This window comes from Corvus moneduloides, chromosome 14 (genome assembly GCF_009650955.1).
Source record: "Corvus moneduloides isolate bCorMon1 chromosome 14, bCorMon1.pri, whole genome shotgun sequence".
Taxonomy (NCBI): domain Eukaryota; kingdom Metazoa; phylum Chordata; class Aves; order Passeriformes; family Corvidae; genus Corvus; species Corvus moneduloides.
Window position 1 is genome coordinate 3,873,083 of NC_045489.1, and position 25,080 is coordinate 3,898,162.

Consider the following 25,080-nt stretch of genomic DNA (forward strand, 5'->3'; position numbering starts at 1 on the left):
CCCAGACATGACAATATACAGACAGATGTCATCATGATTCATACCAGGATGAATTTGGGTTATGATATTTTGAATGCTCCTAGGAATAGAAATCATGTATTTGTTGGGGTAATTCCACTGGAAAATGGAAGCTGCACCCAAATTGCAGAGCCCCTGAGCACTCTGTGCTTTCAGCTGTGGCCACATCGTGATTCGTGGTACAAAGATGAGTCAATCCAAACACTCTCCTCAGTAAGATATTTTCCTTTGGAAATCGTATTTTTTATACCTTTTTTTTTTAACAGAAAAAGCTAATTACAAAATTATTTTCCAGACTCTGCAGATCAGTGTGTGAACTCCCTTGGCTGTTGATCTTTTTCTACTTTTTCTACTGTTGAGAGCTTAATGCATTCCTCTGTTGGCATCTTGTGTCTACAGAAGGGTTTTATGCTCACTGTTTGTTTTATGCAGATAATTAAGAAATTGAATAATCTTCTGTACTTAGAAAGGAGTTTCTAATGATTCTCTTCCTGGTACAGACTCTTCTGAACATGAAACTTTGCTATAAACACTCTAACGCATCACTTGTGAACACTTATTTCTGTAGCAATATCTAATCAACCTGGAGAGAACACTGCCTGTATTCCCTGTTTTATTTAAGAGATATATGTCCATATTCAGAGAAGAAGTGAGTGTCTCAGACAAATCATTTCAATTAAAGCCAGTTTGAATCACCATTCAAGAACATTATCCTCTAGGAGGATTAACTCTGTATTCATTTACATTATGCAGTAGTAACTGAGTGAAACCTTTCAGGTAAAATGATAGGAGCATCTATATTATCATCTTAAAATTATCCTTTGTTCTGACAATGCCACGTGGTCACTGCAATGCCTGATTTCCAAACTCACTTTTGTATTGCATGATTGTGTTGGAGGGAAATTAAAAGTCATGAAGGAGAAACTCCGGGAGGCCGAGTACTTGCTCAGCTTCCTGGTAGCAAGTGTAAATCTTTCCAAAAAACAGAAAATTGTGTGTCCAGAAGGCATGATATAGCACGATTTCCAGCTGTCAGAATGTACAAAATGAAAAATAATGGCTTAATGCTGGATCTGGGCCTGTGGCGTTTTTCCTTAGAGGACATAGAAAAGAAAATACAGGCCAATGGCAAAAAAAACCTGGTTTTCACTCCAAGGAAAACTCTTGCCAGATGAAACTAATTAACTCCATGTTTCTTCCTTCATTAAGCACTTTTCAGAAAGACTCCTGATGGGAGAGGTTGAGTGGAAGAAGACCTGCTTTGTGCAATCCCTTTTGACTGTTGTTGGGAAAAGTGGAGCAAAGAGGCGCAAAGGGAGATACAAGTAGAAGAAAATTCCAAATGTGAAGTGGTTGTGCCTCCAGTGAGCAGAGCTTTGAAAAGGCAGAGAGTAACAGTCTCAATGGCAATTAGGCCTGCCCCTACCAACCTGAGCCTTGCAGATAATCAGATATGGATCCTGCTGGGAGATTTCTTATCCTGATTTGTTAAACCTCAAATGGCTACCATAATACCTTGACACATGCTTCTCACTTCCTTTTTGTTTTTCATCAAAGGCAAAGGGACTCTCTTCTTGGCTTCTCACAACCACTTCATTTTTTACATCTTTTTCTTTTCTACTTTTGTCTGTTTAAATCCCAAATAACAAATAACAAGACTTACCATATTTTCCCATTCAAGTGAGACATGATCCCCTGTTTGAAGGCACCACTTCAAATTTCATTTTGCTGTGTGAGACACCCCCAGTCTCATAAAAATCTCCAGGCTTCTTCCAAAATATCTCCTGACCTGATTCAGCTGATCTGCTGGATACCTCATTCAAGGCTAAACTCTACTGTAATGGGGGGGAAAAAAGTGTGATTTTTAACCTATTTGGCCAGAGTGCCCTGTCAGAATTACAGATTTGTTAGAAATGAGAGAGAGAGAGGGGATGTGTATAAAGGTCTGGGCAGCCTCACAGGTAGAAAGCACAGATGAGAGGTAGACTGAAGTTTTCTATTCTGTTTGAAGGTTTTCTGAGCCATATAAATTTTTCTGTGATCAATTCTCTCCTCCTCTTAATTGTGTGATTACACCCTGAGAGAGTTTCCCTGTTTGCCAAATATTTCTATGTGTTCATAGGTACAGATATCCTGATACCAAAGTGCTCTCCAGCCAGTTGTTATCTTCTGAGCTTCTGTGACAGAAAACATAACTCAAACCTAGGTCTGGAAAGGAATTTGAATAACTTAACCTACTGTATTCATTTCTGGCTCAATCGAGGGCATTTTCTCTCGGTCAGTACAATCAAACCAGCATGCAGTGAATGCCCTTCTATATTTACTGGAAGGGATTTTTATTGTTATAAATTATGTAGACTTTTGTGCTTTAGCTCCTGTTCTTACCTTTGGTCACTGACTTTCACTTTTTAATACCTGAGAAATATTTTAGCATTTATCATGGTGTACATCGTTGCTAATGTCAGAAATTAACACCCACTGAACATCTCCTGTGCTTGCACAGAGAAGAAGGGGGTTGAGACAGCACCTCACAGGAACTGCTTAGTGAGGAAACCTCTGTTTGTGAGCCCACAGCACCTTTGTGAGACAGAGAACTGCCTTTACAGCCTTTACAGACAGAACATTAGCTCTGCTTTTATTTGACAGTGTATTTAACACCATTTCTGACAGCATGGCTTAATAAACCTGTTCTCTTGATGCCATTACTGACTTGGCATTTATCTGGACAGATAACAGAGACAACTTGCTCCAACAAGCCAAGGTCACTGGAATTGAATAGGAATAAAAACATGAAATCTAAACAAATGTAGCACATTAAATCAAAAGAAAAAATTAAAAAAAGGCTAAAAGTGTGTAACTGATAGGAATTGTGGAAAATATTGCTTGTATTATTATTATTATTATGACAGGTTTTTTTCCTGGAGTGCCAGTAGTAATCACCAGGCTGGAGAGAGGCAAATCTGCATTGTAATATGATTGTACAAAAAAGAACACAGCAATTTTATTGCATTTATTCAATAAAATATATATTACAACTGTTATAAATAATATAAATTAATATATAAATAAATATATATAACAACTGAGGTTGTTATATAACCATAACTAAATGAAGCATGTGATAATATGCTATCATATCTAATCTTGAGAGAAGAAACCAATCTTTCCTTGGATGGGTTTTCTGCCTTGTGGAGAAGGAATTGATTATTTAGGCTCCTTGCAATCTGTGTTGTTTCAGTGAAAATGCTCTACAAGATCAGCCTGAGACTCTTCACCAGGTTGTGAAATCTCCATCCTGAGAGATTTCCAGGACCTGACCGGGTAAAGCCCAGAGCAACCTGGGCTGATCTCACAGCTGATGCTGCTTTGAGCAGAAACTGGGCTGGAGACCTCCTGAGATCCTTTCCAACCCAAACTTTCCCGGGATCTTACAGTCCTGTGACTTCCAGTAACTCAAAAACTAGAAAGAGGTAATAATATATTTAATAAGGATTTCAAATAAAAGGTGAAAAGTCTTTAATTAGATTAACATAAACATTAATCTGTACCCATCTCAATGTTTTAAGGGTGGCCTTAAAGCACTGATGCTCTTCTTTCTGGAAATTGTTATGTTTTAATTTCTCTTTTGGGAATTTTCTGACGGTTTTGCCCTGTGGCTGTAGAAAACTGCTAATAGTTGTTTAATCTTTGTGCAATATCATAATATTTCTTTTACTGTGTTCCCACTGACCTTGTTTTCCCCAGAAAAATCAAATTAGAGCAAATCAAATGTTTTAGGGCCAGTTCAGCCTTTCCTGCCACCTTTTGCCACTGTCTGCTGAGCACCTCTTTATTGAATAAAATTGATGCTCCCTCCAAATTCAATGTGAAATTCAATATTAAATTTAGCAGGCAAAGCTGTGACCATATTTATGTTACTTTGGGTCAGGCCCCTTTTTTGCTGGGGTTTTACCTTTCTAACTTGCCAGGAGTGCGCAGACGAGTTTTATGTATTGCAAGTCTTGCCAAAAAATCTACATTAGAGATTGGTCTTCCATTTGAGAGAGTATTTGTGGTACAGGAAAACTGGAATGATCTCACCAACAGCTCATAGAATAAAAAAAGTAACAGATAAGAAAGTTACAAGCCTAGAAATTAGAAATTTCACATTTCAACTATGCTATTCTCCAAAATTATTTTAAAATAAGCTTAACATTGAAAGCTATTTATTGGAAAAGGTAATAGATTTACAAACTGCCATAGCAGTAGCCAGTAAAAGTGAAATAAAAGCCTTTTAATTAATGGCTTGACACAAGGGGAAGAACAAAGGGGTTTTTAGGAACTGTAGAGATTCAAAACAACTTGTAAAAACTGAAAGATAGTGTATCAATCTGATGCATTGCTTAAACGTATAGGGAAACTATTTCAGATTCCAGATGCAGAATGTAAGCTCAGCATTGTGCAGGTAAACCCAGCACAGCTCTCCTGCTCCACTGAACAGACCAAATTGTCCTTCCAGCCCTGACTTTGTTAATTTATTAATTGCATTAAGGTCAGGTTTGGATTCACTGTAACAAGGGAAAAAGCATAAGGAAACTTTAAACACCTGAGGAGTAATTGAGCTCCATTTGAATGAGGAAGTGAGAGGCACATTTGAGCTCTCCTGCTTTGTGGCATCCCATGGCACCATCCTCCCAGCAAGTTTATCAGCATTTTGTACCACCAAACCACTCTACATCTCTTTTGTAGGAGAAATTGGGATTCTTTAAGTGAATGAAACAAATAAAGACAAAAGAAATTAGTCCTGACTTCGAGCCTTGTCCTTTCTGTGCTTGTCTCACCAGTTCATTGTGTTCTGGTTGAACAGCCTGGCTCCTGCAGCATCACCAGGCTGGAACTTCCCAGGAAGTTGTCTTGCTCTGCTCCTAAATCCAGTGTGACAGGCTGCACCAGGAGGCTGCACTGCTGGGGGATTTTACTAGGTCAGGCATCTCAGACAGAAAGATCAAGAGTCCGTCCTAAGCCTCTGCACCAGCACACAGAACAGAGTGAGGGTAAGGAATGGCACAGGAAGGAATTTCTGCCTTTAGGTGTAATTTTTCATAAACTGATGAGCTGGAGAGAATCTTCTGTGAGACCTTTGTGAGACACTAATGAGAGTCATGACCCCGAACCAGCATTTTCATCTTTAAATGATCAATATATATCAGTTAGAAACATAACAGAGCCCCCCAGCTTTTGTTCAGGGTGAATATTTATTCACTGCCCTGCTCCAAAGGGTGGCCAGAAACGGTGTCAGAGCTGGCCTCTCTCCTTTGCCTTTTCACTGAGTACATGACAAAGGCAAAGCTCCTGCTCTACAAAGATGAATGTCTAAAACACGAACCCAAATGGATCAAAACTGGAGGCAATGTTTAAGCAAATATTCTCAGTCTGGAATCCGAGCTTTTGATCTGCTGGTCGCGGCAGAGTGGGAAAGAACCGAAGACATGGAACATGACTAAGATAAAATTACTGAGGTATTTTTGTCTGCATGTGTGTGTATGTGCATCTCTATTCCTTCACATTCTGCAGCATTCTGAAAAGGTCTGACATGGAGACAGAGCTTTCCTGAGCATCTGTGCTAAATGAGCACTGTAAAAGAGGTTTCCCTAGCAACGCAAACCATATGTAATAGCTTAAAATAGCTTTTCTCCAACTCCTAGGATTTCTTAGTGGTTTGCTCACAATTTCCATTTAAATCAAGGTATATTTGCCCAGTTCAAAAAGGTTCTTCATTTTCTCAACTTCTGTTAAAATGAACAGGGTTTGAAAATGTTCATTTCTTGCCAGAGTGCCTCCCTTCCTCTTGACTTGTAACTTATCAGGCAAACTGAAGCATGGCAAAGGGTGACAGTAGCTGTCCACTTTCTCAAAAGTATTGCCTTTGTTTGCTGCTCGGAACATTTTATTGGAAGTATATTGGTCTCTACTTATTTTAACAGGAAAGTTCTAGCAGACTTTGATTTCTGTGATGTCAGGATAACGAGAAGATAAACTGTGCTATAAAACTATATAAACTATATAAAACTATAAAATATAACGAATCAGTCACAGTGTACATGAATTCCACTCTGCATTGGAGTAGCTGTTTGCAGGCAAATCTGGATATTTGAAAACCCTGCTCAGTTCCTGTTGTGTCCCCAGGAAAATGCTCTTTTGCATGAGTGAACAGTGATAGCAAGAGGCTGAGTGATTGCTCTGAGGTAATTATTAGAAGCAGGCCACAAATCTGAGACATAACCCATATATTGGTTTCCAGATCCTAGTCATATAGGTAAAAATCTGATTAAATCCAGTGTTAATATCCAGGTAAGAAATCTAGATTCTTTTCCCAAGGTTTTCAAAATATATACAGCAAAACTGAAGGAAGGACCACATATCAGCTATTGCTTTCTTTTCCACTAATTATGTCTGTTGGGTCTAAATGGGTTGTAGTTGAGAATGTGATGAGGCAAACTTTTTATCCTCTGAAACAGCATTGGACGTCAGTGCCTATTTCCAGACAAAACATTTTTAAACTGTAGTAATTTAGATGCTATAGCATATATTTAAACCTCAAATGAAGGCAGGATGCTCCTTTAAAAACTTTTAGTTATCCTCTTGTTCCCTGTGAGCAGCAGGCAGGTCTTAGTGAAATATCCTCACTCGTCACATAGGATAGAAACGATTACTACAATGAAATCAAAGATGTTTTAAGCTAAGAATTATTGGATGGGCAGAATTTTTTTAAAGAGCCAGGCTCTCTGGTCTTGTTCTATCTATTTTAATTTGCTTTGGATTGAGTTTTGACTATTAAGCATTTGCTTGAAAAAGGAGGGAAGGAGGTGGCCTGGGAGCAGATTTGCTGTCACAGCAGGCAGGGAAGTTCCAGTGCTGGTGGATCTGCTGACAGAGTCACTGAGGTGGAGTTTGATGTCACAGAGGAAAATATTTGGTCATAACTTTGTTTTAGAGATTATTTTCTTTAAGTTTATATCCTATACTTATCTTCAGCTCTTTCTGTGAATCCCAACAGCATTTCAGCTTCATTTTTTAATTCTTTTATGCTGCACACCACCGGGTGCACCACAAGTAAGCCACAGTCTTATCTATTTGCCTGATATAGTCATTCTCTAAGTACATTAGAGAATTATTCTATTCTAGCAGAATGAAAGGAGCTAAACCAAACTGGTCTGGTTTAGCTGGGCTAATTTAGCTGTTTGATTATAGCAAAAAATCCCTTTATTTTTTAAATTTGAAGGATTTTATAATGTTCCTCATTACAGTATTCCAAAGTAAACAATTCAGCCACAAACCATGGGTGAAAATAAATAGTTTCTTAATTTTAGGATGCTGTCTGGCTATAACTCTCAAGCCAAGCAAAACCTTCTCCCCCTTTTCCCAGAATGTTTCCCCAACCATCCAATTCCTTGTTGATGTTTCAGTTGCATATGCCCAGTGTGTCTGCAAAAACTGCTCTGCATCGGACACATGTGTTTAATCATCTCCTTAACTTTTTCTGGAGACATTGAGAAGTGATTTTAAGAACTGTAATAACTCTTTAAAAAGTCATTTAACAGCTGTCTTTGCTGAGAGCAAGCTCTATGGAGTGAAAATGAGAAGATAATTGAATCATAAAAAAATTGTTTTGAAATGACTGCAATTGTCCTAGATTTTTAAATTACTATTAAATGGTATTTTTTTCCCTTGCCTGTAATAATTCATCTTTGAAAGCTAAGCATGTTAGATGTAGGCCTGTAAAATATTGTGTGTTTTCTAGTAAGTCAGATTATTTCTCATTATAGACTTCTTGGTGGGTAGACGGGGTTAGACTTGATGACATCCAGAGGCCCTTTTCAGCTTAAATTTTCCTATGATTCTATTTATCTAGCTATGAAAAAAAATGTTTTAAATAAATATCCAGTCCTTCCACAGGGTGAATATAAAATTAATTTCAAAATACAATTTTACTCATTCCTTTCATCTTTAATAACTTTTTCAACCCACTTTAATACCCCATTTTTTCTGCTTTTTCAAGTTCCTCCGAAGATGTCATAATAGAAGGTGGGAGTAGGAATACATCCCAAGGATGCCTTTGAGACATTTTGATTCTAATTTCTGTACCAAGAGCTCTTGTATGAGGTCACAGCATTTGTTTAGTCAGAATTAATTCATTGGTCACTGTTCAGTGCATTTGCACTTGGCCTCAAAACGCCTGTTCCTCTTGGTGAATTATCAACTGCTGGGAAAAAGGGGATTTTCCTCTTAGATTTCAATCCTGCATCAGATACCATTTATGATAACTTCATAGATTTTCCACACTTAGCAAACATTAGATATCAAATTTCCTTGGTTGCCCCCACCTACCATATTTCAACCAGTTGTGAGTGAATTCCTGTAAAAGGCTGTCAAAATTCAGCTTTGTATCACTCAGGATCTCCCGTGCCACACGTGCCTTTGTTCAGCTCCTGAGTACAACCAGAGGAATCCCTGGTGCTTGCAGGGGCAGCACCCAGTGATGTTCACCCACCCCCTGTGCCTGGGATGTCACCCTCACCCTGTTCCAAATGGTGCTTCCACCTCATCAGAGGCTGCTCCAGCTGCACTTCTGAGTCCTTTCAGATCAGCTACAGCATCTTAACCAATCCAGTTTCAAATTCATATTTTCACCTTTAGCTAAAGATCATTGTTAGAAGACAATCAGTTTTTGCTTGTCCCTGAGGTGACAATGAAGCATTTTGGTTGTCCATTGCAGGTTCGCAGTAAATCATCTTTTTAAAACATTCTGCTGGAATTTATACGAAATTGTTCTGAATAGTAAAGAAACTGCAAAATTCCCCACAAGACACAAACATAATTTCTTTTCCTTGTTGTTCCTTCTTGCCAAATTATACAGTTTAAAATTCATATAATTATTATTTCTAAGCACTTAGAAATAAAACTTAACAGTCAGCAAGAGTTTGAAAGAATAACATGTCAAAGTAAACTGAAGTGCCTCATTAACAGGTTTTACCAGACATTATGGAGAACAGAAAAAAAGTAGTTGTCATTTATATCTTGAACATGAGAATATTAATTTTCAGCATCTCTTATCAGATAGTACTAAGTTCAACCTCAAGGTCTGTCTGGAGTAACCCATTTTGGAACAAGTGTGAAGCTGGTTTGAAATCGTGCTGTTAAAGTGATTATCAATGGTTCACTGACAAATAGGAAGGTAAATCAAACTGGGTTCCTAAGGAAGTTCCTCTATAACTTCTCAAATTTTCTAAATCACTTGAAGGGAGGAAGAAATAAAGAGAAATCTTTGATATTATATATTAAAATTGGAGGTCGTGCCAAGCTGAGAAGAGCTGCAAGTATGGTGGGGTATTGGATCAGAACTGAATATTAAATCAGTAAATCAGGGCTATCAAATAACAACAGAACTGAATATTAGCCAATTGGAGACAGTATCTGATAAACACAAGATGGAATTTATTTGTGCAAAGTACTGGTTTTAGGAACGAATAACTGCAAAAATGTACAGATGGCTTGGGAACAGCTCTCTGGTACAGAGGCAGGAGTTTCACATGAATCACAAGCCAGGCATGAGCAACAGCACCATGCTGTTGATAAAAGAAAAACAACCACTGAGGATATTCAAAGAGATTTGAGCCAGGATGACACAGAGGTAATCCAGCTCTCCACTAGAGCTGCCAGACCCCAACAGGAGCACATCCAGCTCTGCCCACACAGCTGCAAGTCCAGACAGACCTGCTGCAGACAGGCAGGACAGCAATGAAATATCAAAGCTGTCAGAAATGGGAATTCTGAGACAAGACTTCAAGAATTGCAGCTCTTTAGACTTACAGCAATTTTCTAACATAAACAAAGGGTGTAAAGAAGTGGGGCAATAAGAAGAATAAGGGGAACAATATCCTACCTTTACCCAAAGGGGAAAGACCAAGGCATCAATGAGCCTAAATTGTACTGTAGACAAGCAAGGAAGCACCGAAATGTAGCTGGTCCACCTTTGTCACAGAAGGGTTGAAATTCTGCCTGGCTACATGCTTCTAAAATACTTATTTTCTAAACTTTTTTTAAAACTCTTTTCAAAATGCTGGAGGTTCAGTGAAAATAAAACTGGAGTAGTTCTGTTTTAAAAATACAGGTTGCTGTGATGTGAGATTAGGAATCATCATTTCTAAACTTTTACCTTGGGCATCAGAGATGGTTCATGGAACTGAATTCTTACCCACAACAGGGAAAGCGTGTAGTGATGTACCCCGTGAATGCAGCCCTTTATCACCTTCTCTGCACAGGGCACATCACAGACCTCCCATTTACTGCTGCTTGGGGTCCATTATCAGTCATTCCTGTGATTCACTGTTTATCTGGATACCCAGAACTTCACTCTCCGTGCCAAAAGCCCTCTCAGTCTGGTTTGACCAGTGGTTTCACGGAATAAGTCTTATGTTCCATTTTCACCAGGAAAATTATCAACTATTTTCTTCTTCTTTATTTCACACTGGAATGTGAGCCAAGACTGTCATCTGCTACTGGAGTTACAAGCAGAACTCGAGGGAAAACCCTCACATAGGAGACAACATCTGAAATAGTCATGTACACGTGCGTGTGTTTGTATGTATGTCAGAGACAGTGAAGAAAATAGTCTGAGTTATTTCCATATGTCTGACAAAACCAAAAAAATGCGAGTTCTCAAGTCTTAAGATGAACTATCAAAATAGCTGTACATCAAAAATAGCCACCCCAGAAAAGGACTGCCTTTGGGAGGATACTCCTCCCAAGTATCTCTTTCCATGTGCATCAGTACTGACTGCTTGGATTACGACATCAAAAGGTTCTATTAAAATTAATTAGAAATATATTTTGTCTCATGTGGGAAATTAGAAAACATTTGTCATTAGTAAGTCTAGAATTTGTCCCAAACTGGAGTTTGTCAGCAATTTTTTGCAGCCACATAATTAGAAAAAAAAATGCATAAGGGAAAAGCGATGAATGGATGCTACATTTACTATTGAAAACTAACTGCCTTTGGGCAACTAGGAAACACTTCAGCAGCACTCGTGGTCTGCAATAGCACACTTGTGGAATCAGAAACCTGGCAGGCATGCAGGGATGGATGTGGTAACGTGGCATAATGTTAATAAATGCTGGGCATGGTGCTCTCGTGGAGAAGTCAATGTCTGTGAGTCCAGAACTTATTAAGGGAAGTAATTGAAGTAATTTAATATCACAATTCTTCTTTTTAGGAGTCTTCAGTGCTTTGTCAGTCTGTGTGCACACCTGTGTTGATGCACACAAGAGCAAAGTTTCTGTTAAAACCTAGCAATCAAATCCTGCCAGTGTGCGCTGGTGTCTCTGCACCACTGCCAGATCACTTTCTTTGAAAGAAAAGGAAATGCTTCCTGGTCCCCCTGGCAGAGGAGCCAGAACCTCACAAGATTCCAGACAGGGTAGATCAGAGATATCCTGAACAGCTCAAGTGCTCAGCTGCCCCAGCCCTGCCTGCTGCACCAGCAGCAATCCACAGGTCATTTCCCATGGGTTCTTGCAGAGCTCACTTCAGCTCCCTCTTTAAGCCAAACCTGAAATCTCTGGAGGTGTTTGCTCTGCCTTGGCATGGCCAAATTCCAAAAGTTTAGCTCCCTCATCACCCCAGTAATACCAAAAAATGTGATATTGGGAAATACACTCTACAAACAAAAGAACTTGGTGGCTATTCAGACTTTATCTGGTTTCTCTGTTTTTCACCTGTGAGGAGGTCCCAACCCTCATTCAAGGAGCAGATTGGTGAGAGCCAGATGAGGTCACTAAATATATATTGTCCACTGTTCATATTTTTTCCAAACTATAGATGTAACTTCCATAAGGATCTCATAGCAGCAGGTCAAGCATCCATCGTTTTAGGTACTTCTAGAAGGCTGTTTGACAGCTGAGCAGTTTTCCTGAGCAACTCTGGACCAGACAGTCCCCAGCTTGCTGAGAAACTTTCCTTACCCTTGTGCCAATAAACCACTTATTTATTGCCCAGAATGTATTTGTTGACCACACATTAAGTGGTAATGATTAGGACAAAACTAATGAGTTCTAGTCCCCTGAGCCTCATTTACTTTGTCACTTGTCATGGGATATAATTCAGGAGCAAGACCATGGACCAGAAAGGTTTCTTTAAATCTTGCAGTATTTAATTTGGGGACAGGAATACCAAAATGGATAGAAGAAAGCAGAAATAAGCATATTGATGATCATGTATTCCAAATAGAACTGTTGTTTGGAACTTTATTGTTTACATTTCCTCCTCAATAACCAGCCCTTATTTCATCAAACCCCAGGGTTTTCTCTGTCCATCACTGACAGCATTGGCTCCTGAGGTTTCTAGAGAAAGACAGCTCAAGTTTTTCTGAAGAAATTCAGAGTATTGGTTTTGTTTCTGAAGTTTATCATGGGAAGCATTAAACTCTAAGTAGAAACTGCTCTCACATTCTGCTCAGGGTTGAGGTATTGGCCAGAATCTCTCTCCTTTTCTACTATTTTGGATGTCCACATGACAGTCAGCAGAGTACTGCTTTAGATCCACCCAAAAATGGGACTGCTCCAGGCAGAGGTAAATCCACTGGTTTAGAGACAGCTGCTTTGAACGTACGGAGCTTTTATGGTATAAAAAGCAAACTTGTCTTTGGTGTCCTCAGGTGTGGATGTGAAATGTGGCTGCAGTACCTGTACAGCTCCTTCTGTGGTGACTTTAGCATGGGCTCAGGGGATCCTGGAAACACCTGATTTTTATGTGTTAATTACCCACAGATTGCAATTGATTGGGACTATCTGGAACTTCTAAAGGAAAAGGAGATCTGGAAGGATTTAATCAGATGATTTCAAAGGTATAAGATGAGACATTGTTTTGAAGAAATGAAAATATATCCAGATACAGATATCTACATCCTAGATATAGGTAGATGTAGATATAGGGCTGCTTCTCCTTATTTCTTCTCAGTATCTTATTTCTACCCAGCCAATTAATGTATTAATTCATCTGTGGCCTGTGCTGGATGCTGTGGGGGAAGGGAACAGTGTTTTACTTAATGATTTCTGTTGGTACATGTTTAAGAAATTGGAGCTACGTTGTCTTTTGTGGTCAGTTTTATTTTCTTGAAATAAATTTTAATTATAGAGAAACTCATAGTCATTAATCACTTTCTAAACAATTTCTTACCAGTTCAGCTTTTTAAGATGAATGTTAAGATAGATTTTAACCTACAACATGCAACAAAGGCTTTTACTGAAATCCTAAAAACCCCACTTATTTATATAACAACCCATGATATACACATTCCCAAAACTATCCTGAAAGCTGCAACTTTAAACAGCTCAAGAGCAGAACTTAAATTTGAACAGATATGAGGGTACAAAACTTCAGGAGGTCTTAGCAGAAACTTTAAATATAGCTGGAGAAAATGTCACATCTTATTTTAAAAGGCAGTGGTTTATTACCTCCCAAACTGAACTGATTAGGCTTTTTTTTACCTCCCTCTTCCCATGGTGTAGAATCTTATTTTGTTGAATAGCTGTTCTTATTTCCCTTCAAATTAAATTGATTTTCCTTCTCAGGTGTGTCTAAAATCACTTTTTTTACAGGAAATTTGTACTACCATTTGAAATGTTGTACTAAGAGTATGCTGCTTCCCCATTCCAAAGCAGTGCCCTTGGAAACACACAGAACTCCCACAGTCCTTCCTCAGTGCTTTTATTCTGTAATGATTTTATCTGGTACCTGCTGACTACTGGGACTGTTTTCCAAGTGACATTTTGGGATGCAGTTTTTGCTGTTCAGTCTGCAGATGTTCCCCACAGCAGATGCACAACTTGAAAAATAATAACTGCTAAAAATATGCAAGCTGTCAGCTTGATTTTTACTGAGAGAATTATAACTTCTAGTAAGATAAATTTGTATTTAAATGCAATGTAATACATTTAAATTATTCCCAAAGACTGATGGCAATCTCATCAAATAGTGCAAATAATCATATTATAAATGTTTGATTTGAGTCCAGGGTGGGGTAAAGGTGGGGTGAAAATGTTGTATAAGCTGTTGCTGTATGAGCTAAAAATACTGACATGAGTTTTGAAAAAGAAAACATAAAAAGGCTTTATCAAATAAGGGGTATTAATATTGTATTCTCTGTTATTCCCAACTTAAAAACAGCTCTTCCTTTGTGCTTATACCTTTAAGAGCTCATAGCTGTAATGTTTTTTCACCTGACCTTGCAGAAAATATTTGTCTTAGCATAATAAATAAGCTGTGAAAGTATTGGGATTTCAAAGAAACCTTTGAAAAAGCAAAGAATGATGCTTCCTTTCCACTTAGTTCAAGGTTAATTTTACTTGCCAGGAAGACAAAAAAAGAAAATCAGTGAGAAATTTGAGAGATCAATGGCAACCACAGAGCCCATGCACCTCCAGCAGCTCCCATTTGTCAAAGTTGCACCCATTGATAAAGTCAGAATGAGGACAGGATTTCAGGAGGCTCCTTTTTTCATTGCACTCACACATAATAAATCAAGAGAAAAAATAGATATGCTGTGAATGTTGATAGAGAAAATTTGACAAACTGGCAGATTGTATGCATATGGAAGAGTTATGGAATTATGTACCTTGAGCAAAGATCAAAATTTCATGACAATGTTTCTGTTCATTTTTCTGATGTGAGAGTGCTCCTTCTCATTTGAGTGTGGGTGTGCACATACATAAAGTGAGATTAATGCAGTGAGGAACTCTGGCTAAAAACAAAGGCAGATTTAGGGAATAACTTGGAAACAAGTCTGGCTTTCCAAGTGCAGACTTTAAAACTCCTACCTCTCTGCAGATTCATCTGCATTTTCTTCCGTGATCATCTGCAGCTCCTGTGTGGTTTTACTTGAATCTTCTTTGACAGAGTTTTCCTCAGTGCTCGTTTTGGGAATATCCTCATTTGATCGCAGCTGCTCTATGAGGTTCTGCTGCTGCCAGGTTTGGATGGATCGGTGGTGCACCGGCGTTGGCCCTGGCACAGGGGCCAGGATGTTGTGGTGGACAGGACTGCTGTTTTTCTTCAGCCCATTTCTGTCCCGAGAGTGGCTCTTTAACCTGTTCTGCACCGGAGTCCCTCTGTGCTCATATCCTTCCTGCTGATGGCAGCCCCCGGAGCCGGCGGAGCCCTGCGAGGGGTGACTGAACCACCTCCAGCGGAGCCTCAGGATCTGCTTCACATCAAACTCTTTCTTTCCAGATACTGACATTTTTTATAGAGGGAAAAAAAAAAAATACAAAAGCCTATTCTTTTAGGAAGGAAATGGATTCTTTGTTATCTCTTCTGTTTCAACTCCTCTTCTTAAGAAAAGCCAACAAAAGAACCAATAGCAGTAGCTCTCTCCCTCTCTCTTCTGATTAATACACCGCGAGCTCTCGCAGCCGATGCTAAGCTGCTGTTAACTGTATAGGTGGGAATCCATACTGACAGGATGATGAGGTCAGACCTTAAACAAGTAAATCAGCTTAGCACAGGAAAGCAGCAACCATAACACTCCCCAGCTGCCAGGCTTACACACTCCCAGCACCATAGCGCAGCTCCCAATATATAACCCAGCCTCACATGATCCTCAGGGAGCCGGAGCTGCAACTTAAGATGCAGGGAAGCACGCACAAATAAAGTGACAAGACTTTCTATCTATCTCACAGCATTTTCCATCAAGCCTGCTAATTAGCAATGCTGCATTTCCCAGGAGATTTAGGGAGGATTCTTTCAGGAGGATTTTTGGTAGCGATTCTCTGCAAAACTCTCCTGCAGCTCACGCGTTTCCTTAAGGGTCTGCATTTGTTTATCTTGCTGTGTAAAATTCCTACAAATGGCCTCGGTGTGGTAGCACTTACCTAAAGGAGAGGAAGCGTTTGAATGCATGGTGCAGGACTGGCTGTCTTTTCTCACCTACAGATAGATTTCTCAATATAATTGCAGGGCTGGGAGAAGAGAGGGAGGGAGCTCAGGAAAATCGGAGATGGGCTCCCTGAATGACTGGATCCGTGGAAAACACAGTTTCCTGGCTAAGTGCCTGAGTAAACACCCCTTCCCATCCTGCTCTTAATTTCTCACGGACAGTGAAACGCTCTTGGGGTTTTTTGAAAACACCTTTCTTTTCTTTCTTTTGATAGCGTGCACTGTAATGTGTTTTCAGCAAATTTAATAGAGATGTATTCATTCCCATCCCTTGGTTACCAGGCAGGGCTGTGAGAACTGTTCCCTGTGTGGTTTGAAATAATGTACACAGAATGTTTTCAAGTGCAAATTGAAAAGAAATGAATGGACTGGATTTTTTTTATGCTTTATTCTCCCAGGTTGGCTATTGATGGTCTATCCAGCTGTAAGCACTGTGCAGAAGCAGAAGAAGCTGTAACAGAGTTAGTAGAACAGGATTCAGACCTAAAGGAGGTTACCCCTCTCCAACACACCTTCTTACCTCTCCTCTCAGACCTTCTGATATTAATTTCCTTTTTCTCTCTATCTGTTGTGAATTTTTCTTCTTTTTTTACCTAAATTCTATGGTGGGACATTGAACCTTCAAATAAAATCTGCTTTTTATTCTTTTAGGACTGCATATTAAGACAAGCAAGGAAATGTGAAGTAGAGTTAAAAAAAAAAAAAGAAGAAGAAGAAGCAGCAAAATGAGAGGATAGGACTAAGAAATCATCAGGTTTTTGCTGGGCTCCCCTGCTCCTGTCCTACTCATGGTATTTGAGCAAAGGATATGCAGCATCATGGACTGGATGCATGGGAGAGAAATTACAGGATGAGTGAAGAACAGTAAAATAATTGAAAGATATTTTACTATCTAGATACGTAGAGGGAAAGACTTTGTACCAAAGACAACCTGTGTGAAAGGCTTGGCCATAAAAGGCAGAAAGGAAGAAGCTGAGGGAAGGTTTGACAGACGTAGCCAATGCATATTTGTTGCTATAGAGAACATTGAGGCTGAGCTGTTGCAATCAAATGTACTTTAACAAGACTTCTTTTAGGTGTTCTAGGAATAGAGAGAAGCTGGAAAACTTAGCTTCTAACAAGTCACATTATGAAGAAGGTATATAAAGACCTGTTGGTGTATTTAATAAGGGGGGTTCAATTCAAGCTTGTTGAGAATATGAGCTAATAAGGAAGCTGCTGCCAAACTTCAGGAATATTCAAGGATTTATAAGGAGTGTGTGGATCAGTGAAAAGGCTGGGCATTGAGCAAGAGAGATTATTGTATATCCAAAAGTCAGTGTAAAAAATGTTCACACTTTAATGATGATCTTTTACAACAATCTAGTGCTTCAGGGTTTTTTTCTTGCATTACAAGTATATAATATTCAATATAACATTTCTTGACTTCTCAGTTTCAGCCTGCACACCTAAGGATGTTTTTCTTTTCAATTTCACACAAATAATGAGACCCGGTGGTATCTCTATATATTCCTCAGGATTGCCTACATGGCAATCTGACATCTATTTTAGGGAGGGAGTCTCTATATACCAAGCTAATGAAATAATTTATGATGAAATCTTGTCGAGGTGGACAGAGAACACGGTTTCTCACTACTCTTTAATCAGGTCATTGAGCTATCTCAGCAGCTCTGTCAGCTCCTCTTAGCAACAGCTCTGATACATTTAATCCATATTTTTTCATCATGTCACAAAGCTTCTGTCGGTTTTCTTCCCTTAAATCCCTTTTGCAGAAGTCATCCTTTGCTCTATCGTCAAGAGCAAATTCCTTGCATTGTACTGGGCAATGTACAAACAGCATTTCTCCTCGTGAATTACTCCTGTTCCTGCTAACTCAGTACATGCTTCAGCAGATGTAGTGAATCTAACTAAAATTAAAATAGTCAAACTGGACTTTTGCTGAAGAGACCATCTTGCTCAGAAAGTCAGCTTGAGTCAGCACAGAATATGTTTCAGGTAGGGCATAAGGAGATTATTTTTTTACAGAGCTTGTTAGTGTTCTGGCTAAAATTTCAATGAGCAGTACTACGTCACCATAAGTGATTTGATAACCCAAAACTTCAGGCCTGAAATTGTTGGAAGTGGATATGTGGAATATATATGTATAACCCAGGAGCAGCTTTATGCCATGTACCTGCTTTTCATCATTTAAATCTATCTTCTGGTGAGAAAATTAGTTCCCTTGAACCTGAATGCAATGAGTGTTTGCTTCCTGGCAATTTCTTTCTGAATCTCTCATATATTTTTAGGTGTATCTCTGATTGGGCTCAAACTTCTAAATGAGAAAATAGATAAGATATAAGATTTTTCTGCTATTACTATCCCTAATTTAAGGCCTTTGGTCTCATTTAGATGAAAAACCACATAACAGCACTATCTTTTCCCCTCATGGCTGGAAATCTCCTAAGAATGGGATTTTCTAGGACTACAGCAAGTCCAGCCAGGGCCACCAAGAGGGTCAGGCAGCTGGAGCATATGATGGATGAGGGGAGGCAGCTACAGCAGGATTTGTTCAACCTTACGAAGAAAAGGCTCAGGGGCATTTTCTTGCTGCCTGCAGGTGCCTGATGGGAGAGGAGAGAGGCGACAGAATCAGGCTGCTCCAGAGGAACCTCTGACAGGACTGGGGAAAGCAGGCACGTGTTGGCCCAGGGGAAAAATCTGAGTAGATGTACAAAAAACTTTCTACCTGTGAGGGTGATCAGGGAGGTGAGAGGAGGCTGCCAAGAGAGGCTGTGGCATCTCCTTCCTCAGGGAAAGTGAGATCCACTGAGGGTGGGGAGGCCCTGGCACAGGGTGCCCAGAGAAGCTGTGGCTGCCCCTGGATCCCTGGAAGTGCCCAAGGCCAGGTTGGACAGGGCTTGGAGCACCCTGGGATAGTGGAAGGTGTCCCTGCCCATGGCAGGGGTGGCATTGGATGGGCTTTAAGGTCCCTTCCAATCCAAACCAGTCTGGGATTCTGTGATCCTAAGTGGACTCAGTCCTGTGTCACTGCTCTAACTGGGCTTGCTTTCGAGTAGGAGCTCAGACCGGATGAGCTCCAGAGGTCCCTCCCAACCTGTTCTTCTGTGACTGTGTGACATGCCAGGGCCTCTCTGATATCTTTATCTCATGGCTATGCTAGAGCCAAGTAAAATTCATGTGGTTGTCAGCTGGAAAGAACAAATCCATCTCCAGAAATCTCCCCTCCAGTCCGGCAGCAAAGCCGGAGGGTGGCCAGCTGCTCATCCCAAGCAGGCTTGCCAGGACTTTGAGGAAAAAGAAGTCTTTATCCACAAGAAACCCTCCATTCATTCAATGGATACAAGATTTTGGGAAAGGTCTTTGCTCCCATTAGGAAAACACATTAAATTTGAAGGTAGACTGGCACCCAGCAGGGAACTGGGAATGATTTGAAAAGCTTCGTATAAACATGTTGAGCTTGCAGATAATTTAAATGATAGGTATTAAAAGTAAGAGTCTAAATAGGTTTTTGTAATAATGTTAAGATTACATGTGTGAATACCTAATGCACCATTTGATTTAGCAAATTATAAAAGTACTTTCATCTGGAACTACCTAGAAAAAGAAATTTAGAATTTTGCCACAAATCATGTTTTAAATAGGCTTCAAAAATGACTTTTAGCTACAGCTGCCTCCCAAGTCCATCTGCCACCAAAACACCTAACAGAAAGGAGTTTTGTAATGCATTTCAAAATGTCTGGATTTTCTAATTAATAACTCAGTAATTTCATTCTTTGAAAATTCAACTGAGTGGAATATATTTATGCAGTTATGTAATGTTTATTCTCTTCTCAATAGCATTAGTAAATTATTCTTTTTCTCTTTGCCCTGAGCCTGGTAGTACAGTGTACCTACAGAAAACCTGTTAGAAAAATATCTGTTTCTACAGGACTAGCAAAGAATAATAAAGGAATCACCCACCTTTCTTGTAGAATAAGTCCAGAAAGGTACCACTTGTGGATTCCAGAGCCAGGACTATTGCAAGGTCTGGGTTAGTAGAAAGAGCTGATAAAACAGTTCTTTACTGGATATGAGGCAGGCCATAAAAAAAAGTGAGTTTTTTATTAAAGTCAAGGATAGCTTTGGGCCAGAGTCCTTCGATGCCAGGTAACTGACTCAGCTAGGAAAGATCTGCATAGGCAAGACAAGTACAGAAAGTGAAGAATGTTTTCTCGTATTTTTGAAGACATTTGGTGTCTGTTATGATACTACATTTTTTAGAAAGTCAAGTTAATTACTTGTATCAGTATTGTTTACAGTGTTTGCACTGGGGGGAAACAGCGCAATCACATTTACATGTGCACAGACTGTTGATAACTAAACCAGCCCTATGTCAAAAACTGTTCCCTTTCTGCCCACACCGTGTTCCACAGGGTCTGCACACTCTGTGTACTCAGCCACTTCCACTGCAGGCCAGGCCAGACACAGACAACAAGAAGTTGAATATTTTTATTACCCTGTTTTGAAAATAACGCTAAAAAGAGCTCCCATTAGTCCATCCTTTGGGAAAGAGATAGGCCAGGAAACATCTGCATAGCTCAGCAGCAGCATTGCAGGAGTCAGAGCTAAGTGGAAAGGAACAGGACAAAACCCAGAACAAACAGCTATATTTAAAATCTGCAGGAAAGCTCCACTTTCTCTTCAAAGAAAACTTTGAATGCCACAGACACAAATCAGTTTCAGACAATCAGTGACTTCCCATACTCCCCACTAAAGGAGGCAGGAGAGATGATCCACTTAAGGGAAGGTGTTGACACATTTAGACGCAATTGCTTCCTCAAATAACTGGGAACTATCCTACAGATTGCAACCCACCTACAAAGCTCTGTGCCAGAATTGGAAAAAAATCACAGCATTCCCACAAGATCCAAAGAAAAAGAATGTGAGACATGAGCCTGGCATAAGTCAGTCTGATTAAGATCTTGATAAACAGTGACAAAGTTGCCACCCTCAAAATGGAACCGGAATACTGGAGTGAAATTAGAAATAGCAAATATCCACTGGGAAGGGTCTCCCATGGACAAGGGCTTGAATGTGATGCCACTAATGCAGCAAAAATAAGCTCAAACTCATGACTTGAAACACCTGTCACAAGTCAAGAACAAGATATAAAAAAATGGAAAAAATGTGGATTGATGCAACCATGCATAAAAATTATTTGTACTGGATTTTACTATATTTAGTAAAATTTGAGATGTTCTTGTCAAACAGCTGTGCTCAAGAAAAGCCAACTGTTACATTAGTTATTTCATTGCCTACTGGACCCTTCCAACCTCCTCCCTCCTGTGATTCCAGGCCTGTCCAGCAGGAGCACGGAAAAGGAGCGGTGACCCTGCTGGCATCCTGCAGCCTCCACCCTTCCCACCCACAGGGCCAGGGAGAGCTGGGACAGCCCTCGCGCTACAGCAGGGATGCTCCCCACCTCTGCCAGCTGGAAGGAGGGCTCGGAACCAGCTCTGCTGGGGTGTTTTTCCTCAGAGCCTTCTCTGACTACTTAGGAAGGTTTTCTTGGAATATCACATGGATGAAGGCATGGAATTTTTGTCACAGGAAGTGATGGGGAGCTACTGTTCTTATAGAAAATCTGCCCCTTGTGAGTAGTAACACTCCCAACTCTCAAGAAGGATTAGCAGAGCTAGAAAAAGGCAACCTGTAATTTTGCAGGTATTATATGGAGAGTAGAAAACTAATAGGTGCATCCTGACTTTCTGAAAGCCCATTTCTAAGGAAGCATTTTTCCAAGTGGGTTACTTAAAATAACTTTAAACATATTCAACTGTAAGAAAAAATTCTTACAAACTTTTCAATGAAAAATTTCAAACTTAATATTGGTTATCTTTTGAGGCATGAAATGACATCCCTTTTCCCCTGTTAACTCTGAATACCACAAAAATGTCCCCCCCCCCCCCCGTGCAGAGTTCAATCCTAATGTATCTACTGGCGAGTCAGAAAGGGTCTGCTGGGTTTTGGTTCATTGAGATTGTTTTGAGGCTTTTTTGTTTGCTTATTCTTGGAGTATCCTACTAGTTCAAGTACTCCAGAACAAGTTATTTTCATTCTTCTCTCTCTGGCCCTTTATTGTCTTCTGGGAGAGTATTTTCCATAGAGTTTGAAGAAAAGTAAGCCTTTCTACTTAAAGAAAACTCATCTGAGCAGGTCATTGATGGGCAGCAGGCATGAACGCACTTGTTAGTCCCTCACTGCAATAGCCTCCAACCCCAGGTAGGCACTGTGATATAAATAGAGTTTGTCTTCATTACTGCTCATGTAAAATGCCATTTCTCAGTAAAAAACCCAACATATGCCAACCAAGCAGTCAGAAATGGAGCTATATACAGTGAAATACCAGGTGTTGTGTAGTTTCATTTTGCTGCCATCCTCCTTCCTCGTAGCAGGTGTGAGGGCAGAGCAGGCCACTCAAGGTTTTATTCCATTTTCTCTTGTAAATCTTTAGGACAGAGACATCAGAACACCTCTGGGAAACTTGATCCAATGCTCCACTGTCCCAATAGTAAAATCATTTTCCTTAGAAGTTGTCTGGACCTCGCTTGTTTTGATTCCTGCCCACAGTCTGATATCTTTCCTCCTCCTCCCATCCTCCATGAACAGCATAGCTCCATCTTCTTGATATCCTTCCTGTGGGCACTGGCAATTCTCCTTTCTCCAGGCTGAACAAGCCCTGTCCCCTCAGACTTTACTCTTTGGGCAAATATTTCAGCCCTTATCAGCCTCAGGGACCCTCTGTGAACTCTCTTCATTTTATCAACATCTGTCTCGTGCTGTTGTGGCAGGGCTGTGCAAACCTGGCAGTATTTATGTGTGTTGAGTTAAAGGCGACTGCTGCTTGCCTAGTAACTACTAGTAAATTACTGGTAACTGCTAGCAAGTAATAAATGGCACCTTTAATTGTAGGAGATGGGAATCCTGGAGGCAGCTGGATTTCTGTGCACTGTAGAATGTAATAGTTCTCAGAAGTGTTTATGTTTTAATCCCACACGTGTTCTGAGGCTCATGAAAGGCTCTGTATGTCAATAAAGCCCCTTAAAATATGTAGTCCTGCATCTCCCCTGAATCCCTGACTTCAGGGGCTGGAGAGCTCTTCGATTATTCCTGAGAAAATGAGCAGCCTGCAGCAGGTGCTGGAGAGGTTTGAGACAATTGTTTCGTGTCTTTCTCCTTAATGACTTCTCTGACTCCCAGCACACATTGATGGGGACACAGGCACACATCTGAGTTGCCACAAGCTGCTCTGTGGTCCCTGCAAGGGTGCAAAGAACAATTCTGGAACAGCACCTGCTTTACCTTGACATCAACAAGGGAACAGAGCCATTTTTTACAAGTTGAGGCTTTCACAGTTGAGGTTTGGTAACATAATAATCCATCAACTTTTTCTCTGGCTTCAGTTTCCCTCCCACTTGTCACCATTCCTACCAATTTCCCCAGAGGTTTTTCTCTCCTTTTTGATTCCCTAAGAATGCAGAGGACAGAATACTTTTTAAAATCATATGTTCAAAAGCATCATAGTCAAAGCTCATCTGAAAAAGTGTTGTGAACCAATATCCTTGTCAGCAACCTGTCTGCCAGCACCCTAACACCATCCCTTTGCTCATGTCACCTGCAAAAGCACACAATAACTCAATTTTCACTTTGACAAAAAGCCATACAGACCCACATCACAATATTATTGTTGTTCAGCCTGGCTCTTGCTGCTGTCAGCTGCCAAAACACCTTGAGGCTGCATTTTCACTCTGTGATACTGGCCCAGAATATAAAAACACAAAACCACATTTAAAACACTCAAGTCCCATCCTTCTCATGCAAAAAAACTTTGATTCTTTCATGTTTGCAATTTTTAGAGTCAAGAGACTCAGCATTTCTATTTTGGTGTGTAAGGAATTTTTAGTAAGTGTTTTCATATTTTCTGGGAAAAAAAATAGATTTACATGTAAGTACTGCACCATAAGATGAAAACTGGGGATTGATAGGAAAATAGAATATGTTTTATCTTCATATCGATTTCCCAATGATAAAAAAGGTACTGAACAACATTGTGATTACATTTGCAAGTGATGGCAAATTTCAGGCAGAGAGGGATGACATGAAACCTTCAGAAAATACAGATTACTGAAAATAACATATTCTGAGGCAAAGCCTATTAATGACAGATTCCCAAAGGACCAGAGACTCAGAGCCTGCTAAAGAGAAACAGAGGAACAGAACCCAACACATTAACTCTGACTATTTAGCATAAAATGGCTGAAAAATCCAGTTATGGCCTAGGACAGGGGTGTGATCAACAAGATCACCTCTTTTTTAGTGTAGATTATGCTGTTTTAGTTGTTTTTCAGAGCTTCACCAGCAGTCTCATTTGATACAGTTCCTTATCTCTTAATCTTGAACCTGAGTTTTGCTGTGATTTGTGCCACCCCAACACTAATGACGTGAGAGAGGAATTCCTGCAGGTGTGACAGAGTTTCTGTGTTAAAAGCTGTAGACAAAAACTTTAAATCCCTTATCAGTTTCCCAGCTCAGCTGGGGATGTTTGAGTGAGGTGCAGGTGGCCGACCCTGCACGGCTGGAAGGTGGGAACTCCCCAGCCCCGAGCTGGTCAGCAGGAATTTCTGGTGCTTGGGTGGTGATGGCAAGCAGCACCACTTCCTGAAGGGTCCTCTGGGGAGCAGGACTGAAATACCCATCACTGCTGGGTGCCTGTGCTCTGATGAGATTTGGCAATGGAAAGTGGCCCTTTTCTCTTTGATTAAGGAAAATACTTGCAGCTGCATACATTAACTATAGAAATTCTATAGCAAAGACAACTGTGCTGTAATAAATTAAACTATGTTGCAAATACACTACAGGAAGCTGTTTCAGGAGAAATTAAGGCTAGCAAGCCTCCTGAAATTAAGCTTCTGCTGAAATAAATTGGTAATATCTAACTAATATGGTTCAGCATATGTCACAAAGAGAGATGTATTAATTTTGTCTGTTTCTGGTTTTCGAGTTCTTTTACTCAGAGTTTGAATTCAGATGCAGGAGATCGAGAATTCTTG

The 25,080-nt window shown here is 40.0% G+C and overlaps 1 protein-coding gene across 3 annotated transcripts in view; it reads right to left on the reverse strand.

Annotated features, from left to right (window-relative positions):
- Window positions 1-25,080, reverse strand: part of KLHL4 (kelch like family member 4) — a 76,243-nt gene that overhangs the window by 22,089 nt on the left and 29,074 nt on the right. The window contains exons 1-2 of one of the 3 annotated variants that reach the window (XM_032123937.1): window positions 15,925-16,038; window positions 14,872-15,286 (exon numbers count right to left, since the gene is read on the reverse strand). The exons of 1 other annotated variant lie outside the window; for it this stretch is intronic. In XM_032123937.1, coding sequence (XP_031979828.1) covers window positions 14,872-15,286; window positions 15,925-15,952 — 443 coding nt within the window. In that variant the 5' untranslated portion in view covers window positions 15,953-16,038. Of the gene's footprint in view, window positions 1-1,681; window positions 1,778-14,871; window positions 15,287-15,924; window positions 16,039-25,080 lie in introns of those variants that run through there. One more of the 3 variants, XM_032123938.1, reaches the window with a different exon arrangement.